Source organism: Garra rufa, unplaced genomic scaffold, assembly GCF_049309525.1.
Source record: "Garra rufa unplaced genomic scaffold, GarRuf1.0 hap1_unplaced_615, whole genome shotgun sequence".
Taxonomy (NCBI): Eukaryota; Metazoa; Chordata; class Actinopteri; order Cypriniformes; family Cyprinidae; genus Garra; species Garra rufa.
The window spans coordinates 1-11,704 of NW_027394881.1; the positions used below are offsets into that span (position 1 = coordinate 1).

At 36.1% G+C, this 11,704-nt stretch overlaps 1 protein-coding gene and 1 long non-coding RNA gene across 2 annotated transcripts; one reads left to right on the top strand and one right to left on the bottom strand.

Moving 5' to 3' along the window:
• Window positions 1-44: 44 nt before the first annotated feature.
• On the top strand, window positions 45-4,069 carry LOC141317274 (uncharacterized). The gene is made up of 3 exons (XR_012351765.1): window positions 45-119; window positions 2,762-2,863; window positions 3,461-4,069. It is a non-coding gene; the product is annotated as an uncharacterized lncRNA (long non-coding RNA).
• A 174-nt stretch (window positions 4,070-4,243) lies between these two features.
• jmjd8 (jumonji domain containing 8) lies at window positions 4,244-11,076 on the bottom strand. Its single transcript, XM_073833029.1, has 9 exons — window positions 10,888-11,076; window positions 10,648-10,737; window positions 7,922-7,970; window positions 7,744-7,840; window positions 7,553-7,621; window positions 7,333-7,452; window positions 6,367-6,434; window positions 6,135-6,269; window positions 4,244-6,054 (listed from the first exon to the last, which is right to left on the bottom strand). The coding sequence occupies exons 1-9, from the start codon at window positions 10,983-10,985 to the stop codon at window positions 5,974-5,976; spliced, it is 807 nt and encodes a 268-aa protein (XP_073689130.1). The 5' UTR covers window positions 10,986-11,076; the 3' UTR covers window positions 4,244-5,973.
• Window positions 11,077-11,704: the final 628 nt, after the last annotated feature.

Below are 11,704 nucleotides of genomic sequence, written 5' to 3' on the forward strand. Positions count from 1 at the left end.
GGAAGTGAACTACTCCTTTAATAACATGTTTTATTCATTCATGATTTCAGGCACTACAACTTTGAGTGGCAGCATTGCAACCTTGGACATGTGTGTGAGACACTTCAGAGAGGCATCAGGTCAGTGTGTGTTTGCGTGTCTGATTACACTTGCATGTTTACTGGCTGCATGTTGTCCATTATGGCAGCGGTTCCCAACCGGGGGGTCGCGACCCACTAGGGGGCCTCAGTGATCCTCCAGGGTAGAGCCCTGCACGGGCCTTAAATCTAAGCCCTAGCCCGGCCCTGGCCCGAAACGCACAGGCTGTAGCCCGGCCCGTGTCCGACAGCTTATCAAAAATGTTGGCCCGAGTCCGACCCGAAGCCCGTCTTTTTTTCCGCCAAACAGCTTATACTGTTACAGCCATTAAAATAGACCAGATTCGTATTTAATAGAAAGTTTATGTTTTTTCGTTTTGGTTTTTTTATCAGAACAATTTAGAGAAATGTTTGGAGTTTTTTGTTTGTTTGTTTGTTTGTTTGTTTTTTAAATGTAAGTTTTAGTTTTTTAAGTGACATCGATATCCAAGCGGTATGTGGTCCACAATTTAACCTATATATCAAATCAACACTTGACTAGTCTACAATGCAATCCACAGATATAAAACAAACATCAATATATCACAATGTTAGATTTAAAGTTTATTATCACCATCTCAGAACAAAGGCATTTCAAACTGGGCAGGCAGCTCTGCTGCGCAAAACCGGAACATACAAAGTCGCTGTGGTAAAGTAAACGAATAATGAACACATATATAAAGAATAAATAATAATATAGAAAACTTCAAAAGCACAACTTTACCACGTGGCTGAAAATCTATGTGCTGCGCAGAGTATGTAAGCGGAGTGGAGCGGCAACAATTTCCCCCCGCGCTCCTTACATTTAATAATCGCTCCGCTCCAGCTCCACTCCTCGCTCACTGATATCAGAAACACCGCTCCGCGTCAATAAATAAATAAATAAATAAGTATGTGTGAAATGTAACAGTCCTGTTCATAAAATATAATAAAATAAAATAACAGGAGATTTTCAAACATAGTGTGCAATATTTGTTCCGACCAGCGACCACAGCTGATAATTGTCAGCATTAAAAGAGTATGCTGCTTTATCCAGTGCAAAGTTTGTAATGAAAATAATACGTTTTCGTCAGTTATTTTACCTACAGATCACACTATTTCTGATTTGAGTGATCCATCTCTATCAAGCTGAACATGTTTAACATATGATTTCCTGCTTAATGTGCAGTTATATTATGGACCATTGGCATGAATTGTACTCATGATGGAGCGGTGGTGGAGCGCTCTTGAAGAGAGTGAAAACCTTGACGCTCCGACTTTTAAAAAAATCCGCTCCTTCCTCCATTCAAAATCACACCGCTCCACTCCGCGCTCCGCTCATACTCTGCTATGCGCGAGTTAGGCATCACTGGCGCTTCCGGGGACGCACGCATTAAATCTCGTTAAACTTTTTTTTTTTTAATTTTTTTTCTAAAGCAGGCCCGAAGCCCGATATGCGTGAAAGTTATGACGTGAAAATTGGCCCGAAGCCCGGCCCTAGGGGCAAAAAAAAGTCGGGCCCCGACGGGCTCGGGCTCAAATGCAGGGCTCTACTCCAGGGGGGCCGCGAGATATCTTAAAATTAATGTAAATATTATCCTATACTTGTTTAATTTCATTATTAATGCGCTAAATGAGAATAATAAAAGCACAGCCTCTCTCGTTTTCTGTGACTGATTGCTTCAGAGTAGGCGCAGCAAGCCTCATCGCACTGTTAAATACAGACTGAATGGCGGCTCAAAACTTCCAAATGCTGTACGCAAACTAATGTTACATCTCTCGGCTGCATGCATGAAGCAAACTGTCGTAAAGGTAAAAGGTAAAAACGATTAGTGTCATAATAACGAACTTGCGCGTGCCTAATGTCTCGTGTAAATCAGAGTCGTGCATGAGACACGCATAAGTCTGCTATTGATTCACAAACTATGCGCGCTCTCGGGGCTCTGATCCCTATCATATTTTTGCGTGAAATTACAAACATTTGCCTAGTTGTCCAAATTAATGTGAGTGTTTTATAATAGATGCTCACCCATAGAAGAGGAGTAAGGCTCGGTGTTTATGAGCATCAGGCGCGCACTGACAGAGTTCACTGATCCCGTCTTGGTCGAACCTTCACATAGATGTGTTTCAACAGATTTAGAATGTATTTGCTGTAGTTTGAATTCGTGTATTATTTTTTTAATGGATACAAACAGTAGCTATTCAGTCAGTCAAGTTCAAAGGGATAGGTTTAGTGGTCTTTTGGTATCTCCCTGTTGTAGAGCAGGTTCACTTATTTAAGAAAAAGTACTCTTAAGTTGTAAAGAATGTCTGAAGTAAAATAATTTTAAAAGTTAGAATTGAGCAGAGGTTTTCTTTAAAGATTATAAGGTATATTTGAAGTTTTAATTAAAATTTTATTTGAATTTTGAGGTTTTTTTATAACATGCAGTAGAAGAATAATTAAGGCAAAACAAATGTTTTGGTTAATAAAAAAGTTTTAAAAATAAATTATTTTTTCTTTACTGTGGAAGTACAGTATAAGATGACATGTCAGGCATAGGGGGGCCTTGCAAAATTGGCCAGAGAAGGAGGGGGGCCCCGGAGTAAAAAAGGTTGGGAACCCCTGCATTATGGGACTTGGTGTCCATCATAGAGGTTTTATACTGATGTATGTGTGTATGTAGGATGTACAGTAGAAGCTGCATTAGAAGCTGCATCGCTGCATCCCGCTCAGCTGCTGGGAATCAGTCACAGGAAGGGAACGCTGGAGTATGGGACAGATGCAGGTATGAACATATCTTTTTGGGACTTTAAAATTTGCATAATCATTCATTAGAGGTATAGTTCACCCAAAAATGAATTCAGACTCAGACCATCCAAAATGTAGATGAGTTTGTTTCTTCATCAGAACAGATTTGAAAAAATTGATCATCACATCACTTGCTCATCAATGGATCCTCTGCAGTGAATGGGTGCCGTCACAATGAGAGTCAAAACCACTAATAAAGTTAAAATGCAATAAGGATGGATTTTAATCCTCCAAAATGCAGCTTTTCTCTTCAAAAGATGTTAATTGATGGACTGGAGTGGTGTGGATTATTGTGATGTTTGTATCAGCTGTTTAGAGTCTCATTCTGATGGCACCCATTCACTGCAGAGGATCCGTTGGTGTGCAAGTGACGGAAATCCTCAATTTCTTCAACTCTGTTCCAAGTAATAAACAAACTCATCTACATTTTGGATAGTGTGGGATCAACTGTCATATTTTAGAATATATGATTTATCTAATTGCACATTTTAAGGGTTATTAGTAGCTAAGGCATTATTGTACCCACAAAGTGTTTTAATATGAAATGGCTCTAGTAATGTATATTGTTTTGTAGATTTTGTTGTGCTTGATGACACACTGACAGTCAGGGAAACCTACATTGCTGGACAGCTGGTTTGGAGGAAGTGACATCATCTAGGAGGACTGTCTTCTGTCTTCAGATGGGTAGTTTTTGTTTGTTTGTTTTTTGGTTAGATTTTTCTTTTTTTTTCTCTCTTTGGACTTGGATCACCAAAAAGACTCATTACTGCAAAAATATCTTATTCTCTCTCATTAAGTTTAATTTTGTTAATTAAACCATGATTTTAAAAACTACTACATATATACAAGCACTATTATGACCCTCATTATGCTCATGTACTGTAGCTGAATGAATCTTGCGGCATTTAAAAAAAAAAAAAAGAGCCAGAATCATTTTTTATCAAATACTATGTGTACAGATGTCTAACACAAATTTAACTTGTTCAAATGTGAAAAACAAAAGTAAAAAAAAAAACTTTAATGGTCCAGGTATTTCAGTAACCCATATAATGAAATGCTCCCAATCTGATGTGAAACTGGACAGTTTAACCAACTGATTTCAATAATGTTTATATTCTATTATTTTTATTTCTTAACATCTCTTTTTTTCAGTATAATAAAAATGTTCCTTTACTGATAAAAATGTATTTTTGTGAGTCTGAATGAAAAAGACATGGAAGCCCATTTCTGCCACTGAATAAAAATAAAAAAGGTAATTGCGTCTTTTTATCTCAGAATTATGACATTTTTCTCAGAATTGTGAGACATAAATTCTGAGAAATAAAGTCAGAATTTTGGGATATAAACTCACAATTCTGACTTTTGCAACTATATGTCTCCTAATTTGGATTTTATAACACGCAGTTGCGAGTTGTTACGGAAAGTCTTTCGTTTTTATCTTACAATTCTGATTTTTTGCAAATGCGAGTTTATATCACTCAAATCTGAGGGAAATAAGTCAATTGCCAGTTTATATCATGCAATTCTGACTGTAACTCACAATTACGAGTTTATATCACTCAAATCGAGGGAAAAAGTCAATTGCGATTTTATATGCAATTCTGAGAAAAAAGTCAATTGTAAGTTTTAATATGCAATTCTGAGAAAAAAGTCAGAATTGTGAGTTGTGAGCAATTCTGACTTTATTTCTCGTAATTGTGAGTTTATATCACTCAAATATGAGAAAAAAGTCAATTCTGTCTATAACTCACAATTATGAGTTTATATCACATAAATCTGAGAAAAAAAGTCAGAATTGCAAGTTTTTATCTTGCAATTCTGACTTTATTTCTCGTAATTGTGAGTTTATATCACTCAAATCTGAGAAAAAAAGTAAATGACAAGTTTATCACGAATTCTGACTATAACTCGCAAATTGCGAGTTTATATCACACAAATCTAAGAAAAAGTCAGAATTGCAAGTTTATATCACTCAACTCTGAGAAAAAAATTCAGAATTGCAAGTTTATCTTGCAGTTCTGAATTTATTTCTTGCAGTTGTGAGTTTATATAACAGTTCTGATAAACTCACTTCTGACTTTTTATCTCAGACTATAACTCACAATTGTGAGTTTACAACACAGAATTCTGATAAAAAAAGTCATAAGTTTTCTCTTCTCTTATCTCTTAAATAAAATCTTTTATCTTAATTGCGAGTTTATATAATGCAATTCTGAGAAATAAACTCACTTCTGACTTTTTATCTTACAATTCTTATTTTTTACTCAGAATTGCAACTTTATGTCCTCCTAATTTAGAATTTAAAACTACGTTTATATCACAAATCTGAGAAAAAATTGTGTGAAAAAAAATGTTTTATCTTGCAATTCTGACTTTATTTCTTGTAATTGAGAGTTTATATAACCATCCTGACAAATAAATAAACTGACTTCTGTTTATCTCACAATTCAGACAATTGTGAGTTTATATCACATAATTCTAAGAAAAAAGTCAGAATTGCAAGTTGTTTTAAATTTTGCTAATCTGACAAAAAATTGCAAGTTTATCACGCAATTCTGACTATAACTCAGAATTGTGAGTTTATATAACGCAATTCTAAGAAATAAACTCACTTCTGACTTTTTATCTCACAATTCTGACTTTATAACTTTTTTATAAGTAATATAAAATTTAAGATTTTATATTTCAATTCTGAAAAAAAGTCTTTGTGAGATAAAAATTCACAATAACCTTTTTTTTTGTGGTGGAAAGAAGATGGACATATGATAGATGTATTAAATATATCAAGCTTACTTGAATCAGTTATAATCAGTTCTTCAGTTCAATGCAACATTAAAACTCACTGCAAAGAATTCAAATTGTGTCTCAACAACACAACTTCATTAAAACAATTAATCAATCTCACATTAAAAGCAGGTTGTATTAAAAAAATAATATTGTTCAAGTTAATGGACAGATAGCTTGACTTCTCAGTTTTGCTCAAAGGTAGTCAAATTCCTCCGAGTTGGTCCTCTGGAGTGAATCCTTGTTCAGTCCTTCAAGTCAAAAGCACATGGTGTTTGTCCCACCATGTGTAATAATCAGTCTTCACCCTAGAAAAGTTGAAATGAACACGCTGTTGTCCAGATTTAGAGTTGCGTGCCACCAACGATCTGGAAAATACAGCACCTGCACAAAAACATGTGATTTTGACTTTACTTCGAGTCTCTGTGTCTGGTATTTAAGTGCATAAAGGGGTTCACCCTCACCTCTCCGGGTCGTATGGTGCACTCCAGGGGCCTCTGGTGGCTCTCCAGGTTTGGGTAAGACAGAGAAACCCAGGAGAGGGTGGTGTGGTTGGGATGGAACTCGGGTGCCTCATCAGGGGGGTAAAGAAACCAACGCTGGAGAACACAAGCACATCAATATATGCACAGGGAAAATATAATGTGTACTTAAGCTGTAAATAATGCATTTGTATGAGTTTAGAGCTCCACAGACCTTCCTGCCATAGATAACTTCAGAGTAGCCGGGACCGTGCCAGTGAAATGGGACACCAGTACCTGGTCCTGCAGGAGAGAGACACTTTTTAAAGAAATAATTCACTAAAAAAAATGAAAACTTCCTGAAAATTTCCTCACTCTCAGGCCATCCAAGATGTAGCTGAGTTTGTTTTTTCATCAGATCAGATTTAGAGAAATTCAGCATTACTTCACTTGCTCACCAGTGGATCCTCTGCAGTGAATGGGTGCCGTCAGAATTAGAGTCCAAACAGTTGATAGAAACATCACAATAATCCACACCACTCCAGTACATCAGTTAATGTCTTGTGAAAAGCTGCATGTTTGTTAAAAACTAATCCAACATTATGACATTTTTACGTTAAACTGTAGTTTCTGGCCAAAATATTAGTCCATAATCCATAATGATACTTCCTCCAGTGAAACAGTCCATCTCCTATTGTCCTGTCACATTAAAAATTCCCCCACATATTAGTTAAGAACCGTTTTGTACTGTTTTTGATTGTAAACAGTGGTTAATCTGTGCATATTTCTTTCCTGATTCTGATGAGCTGATTTTTTTTTTCACTGGAGAAAAAGCAATATTATGCAAAGGTTAAAACACCTTAATGATGTTCTTGTTTCTTACAAACACACAGCTTTTTACTGCGCAAGATATTAATTGATGGACTGGAGTCCTGTGGACTATTTGTGATGTTTTTATCAACTGTTTGGACTCTATTTCTGACGGCACCCATTCACTGCAGAGGATCCATTGGTGAGCAAGTGAAGTAATTTCTCTAAATTTGATCTGATGAAAAAACAATCTCGTCTACATATTAGATAGCCTGAGGATGAGTACATTTTTAGCAAATTTCAATTGTGGGGTACATTATTCCTTTAAAGGGTGAAAATGTGTGTATGTGCACCGCAAAAGATGTATAAGAGGGTATGTATTTGCACATACCCGCAATCCCAAAGCTATATGCAGGATGCATGAGTGGAAGATAAAAAGGTGGTGCTTTATACTCTTCAAACAGCGACTGCCACTCTGTGAAGTTATTGTCCCCAAAGAAGTACAGTGTATCTGAAATAAAAAGCACACAGATTATAAAATAATCATGCATAGTTGGAAAAAGCTTGGTGTGTGTGTGTGTGTGTGAGAGAGAGACAGAGAGAGAACTGACCACTGCCCAGTGTGTCTTCAGATTGAGGGGTCAACAGAAACTTTACAAATTCTTCAAACTGCACATCCACTGTTAAAACACAGAAATATAAAACTTACACTACCGTCTAAAAGTCTGGGGTCAGTATGATTTAATGACCATGCACATAAAAGTTTGCACAAAAGAAAGTGTAAAAGTGTGCTCATGTCTACCTTTTCTGTATGAGTGTGTATTGGCTGTGCTGAGACGGACCTTTTTATCTCCATACTCTCTCAGAAGATTGGATTTGGAACAAAGGAAGCGGAATTTCTGAAACAACCAATCACAACACAGCACTGTTAGTAATAAGCAATAAGCAAATTATATATACAATATAACCACACTTCTTACTGTGCTATTTGTAAGTCCTCTGAGGATAACTGGTTTTGCGTAAGCATACCTGTAAATATATATAGAAAATTGAGGTCAAAAGTTTACATACACCTTGTATTATTTTATCAAAATAAGAGGTATCATAGAAAATACATGTTTTTTATTTAGTACTGACCTGGAAGGTTTTTCACAAAAAAAGACATTTACATATAGTCCACAAAAGGAAAATAATAGTTGATATTTATAAAAATGACCCTGTTCAAAAGTTTACATACACTTGATTCTTAATACTGTGTTGTTACCTGAATGATCCACAGATGTGTTTTTTTGTTTAGCGATAGTTGTTCATGAGTCTCTTGTTTGTCCCAGAAAAATGCTTCAGGTCCCACAAATGATTTGGTTTTTCAGCATTTTTGTGTATTTGAACCCTTTCCAACAATGACTGGATGATTTTGAGATCCATCTTTTCACACTGAGGACAACTGAGAGACTCATATGCAACTATTACACAAGGTTCAAAGACTTACTGATGCTCCAGAAGGAAACACGATGCATTAAGAGCATTGGGGTAAAACCTTTTGAACAGAATGAACGTTTACATTTTTCATATTTTGCCTTAACATATATTTTTTCATTTTGTACTAGCCTTCAGAAGCTACAGAAGATGCTTACATGTTTCCCAGAAGAAAAAATAAGTAAAAATTATCCAAGATGTAGCTGAGTTTGTTTTTTCATCAGATCAGATTTAGAGAAATTCAGCATTACTTCACTTGCTCACCAATGGATCCTCTGCAGTGAATGGGTGCCGTCAGAATTAGAGTCCAAACAGCTGATAAAAACATCACAATAATCCACACCACTCCAGTACATCAGTTAATGTCTTGTGAAAAGCTGCATGTTTGTTAAAAACTAATCCAACATTACGACATTTTTACGTTAAACTGTAGTTTCTGGTCAAAATATTAGTCCATAATCCATAATGATACTTCCTCCAGTGAAACAGTCCATCTCCTATTGTCCTGTCACATTAAAAATTCCCCCACATATTAGTTTAGAACCGTTTTGTACTGTTTTTGATTGTAAACAGTGGTTAATCTGTGCATTTTTCTTTCCTGATTCTGACGAGCTGATTTTTTTTTCACTGGAGAAAAAGCAATATTATGCAAAGGTTAAAACACCTTAAAGGGATAGTTCACCCAAAAATTAAAATTTGATGTTTATCTGCTTACCCCCAATGCATCCAAGATGTAGGTTACTTTGTTTCCTCAGAAAAACACAAACGAAGATTTTTAACGAAAACCGGTGCAGTCTGCCAGCCTTATCATGGAAGTGGATGGGCACCAAACCTTTAAAAGTAAACAAAAACATGCGCAGACAAATCCAAATTACACCCTGCGACTCGTGACGATACATTGATGTCTTAAGACACGAAACGATCGGTTTTTGTGAGAAACTGAACAGTATTTATATCATTTTTTACCTTTGATACACAGCCACGTCCATCTGTCATGAGCACGAGTTTGGCATCAGTCACGTCACATGAGCACGCGTTCTGGCGTAGAATACGCAAACGGCGTAAGGGGAAATCAGTGAAAAGTCCTGGATGAGTTTGCGCAAACTAATGTAATCTTTTAGCTTTAAATCGGTTTAAACAATCAGGATACGCGCAAGTAATAACCATTTTGAATAGCCGCTATACCCACAATCTCTGTGCTCTGTGTAAACAATGAGTGTCGTATACATGCAACAGATCGCTTACGGCGTTTGCGTATACTACGCCAGAAGCGCGTGCACATGTGACGTGACTGTGACAAACTCGTGCTCAGGAGAGATGGACGTGGCTGTGTATCAAAGGTAAAAAATGATATAAATACTGTTCAGTTTCTCACAAAAACCGATCGTTTCGTGTCTTAGGACATCAATGTATCATCACGAGCCGCAGGGTGTAATTTGGATTTGTCTGTGCATGTTTTTGTTTACTTTTAAAGGTTTGGTGCCCATCCACTTCCATGATAAGGCTGGCAGACTGCACCGGTTTTCGTTAAAAATATTCGTTTGTGTTTTTCTGAGGAAACAAAGTAACCTACATCTTGGATGCATTGGGGGTAAGCAGATAAACATCAAATTTTCATTTTTGGGTGAACTATCCCTTTAGTGATGTTCTTGTTTCTTACCTTTTTCTTAATTTGCCTAAACATATATTTTTTCATTTTGTACTAGCCTTCAGAAGCTACAGAAGATGCTTACATGTTTCCCAGAAGAAAAAAATAAGTTAAAATTACCCTGATCATCCCATTCCAAATGTTTTCACCCCCCAAAAAGTTTTCACCCCCCAGCTCCTAATGCATCCTGGAGCATCAGTGAGTGTTGAACCTTTTGTAATAGTTGCATGTGAGTCCCTCAGTTGTCCTCATTGTGAAAAGATGGATCTCAAAATAATTCAGTCATTGTTGGAAAGGGTTCAAATACACAAAAATGCTGACAATCCAAAGAATTTGTGGGACCTGAAGAATTTTTCTGAAGAACAGCAAGCAGTTTAACTGCTCAGGACTCAAGAACATCTATCACTAAACAAAAACACAGCTGTGGATCATTCAGGTAATATGCTTTAAATGTATATAATGATTTTACTATTAAAAGCAGCTTTTTATAAGAGTTGCTTTCCGGGGTAAAGAGAACAAAAATGCAATGAAATGTCCAAATACTCTCAACTAACTGTACATGTGTATGTTTGTTGTTCTTACTCTTCAATAAACTCTCTGTGTGTTATTGAGTTCACATCTCTGATCTCAATGTTGCACTCGCCTTCATCCTCTATACTGGATTCCAGTCCCCTGTAAGACAAAACATAATCAATCTCACTCAAACAGCTTAGTCAATTAGGTGATTAGTTGCATGTTGTAAGGATTTGAGATGGATCACAGCGTCTGTGTTTTTGAAACACGTCCAGTGATCCATATGGTAACGGAACGCATTTCTCTCACCATCCTCCATCATCTCCACTGAGGGCATCTTTGCAATGAAATGAAGCCGGTAACTCCACTAAGAGGAGGAGTAAAAGAGCCCTGACAAGCTGATCCATGTTTCTTCATCACCTGTCATAAAAACACGCACATGACAGCACCTGAGTGTTTCACCGCGATTCACCATCAACCGCTTTCAAAATCCCACGACCCTCAGTTCCTGGTTTCAGCGCGTCCCTGACCAATCAACGGAGGCCACACTAGGATGTGGGCGGGGCTTACAATTCTGACCTCAGATTCTATTTTGTTTTGCTTTATTTTATATTTTATGATAAAATTATCTATTCTGTTTATATGTTTTTGTTGTATGTCCATAGTAATAACTACAGCAAGCCGTCTTAGAATAATAATTGTAATTATTGTAAATGTAAGTTTACAATAATTAAATAAAAAAATAATAACTTTCCATCCTTAATCCATATTAAAGATAAACATGTTGATATTGTTTCTTGTATCATTCAGAGTTTTGATGTGGTAAAGAAAAATGTTACTTTTATTTGTTTTTTACGGTATTTAATAATTATTAATCTGTACTTCTATGTTTTGTGTTATGTACTCAATAACAGAAATATCTTAACTACATTACACAAATAAAAATGAACAGACAAAATATCTAAGAATAATTAATGTAATGACTGTAATGATAAGTTTGCTTGTAATTACTTTCCATTTCTGGCGTGTATAAAAAAAACAGTTTCTTGTACAGGTCCTTTTCAAAAAATTAGCATATTGTGATAAAGTTTATTATTTTCTGTAATGTACTGATAAACATTAGACT

What these genes read in the sequence shown, in the direction of transcription:
- jmjd8 (XM_073833029.1), bottom strand. Translation starts at nt 10,985, where the DNA reads ATGGATCAGCTTGTCAGGGCTCTTTTACTCCTCCTCTTAGTGGAGTTA. An exon ending in TGAAGACACACTGGGCAGTG is followed by an intron (nt 7,453 to 7,552) that starts GTCAGTTCTCTC and finishes TTTTTATTTCAG; the next exon opens with ATACACTGTACTTCTTTGGG. An exon ending in AAGTTATCTATGGCAGGAAG is followed by an intron (nt 6,270 to 6,366) that starts GTCTGTGGAGCT and finishes TGTGTTCTCCAG; the next exon opens with CGTTGGTTTCTTTACCCCCC.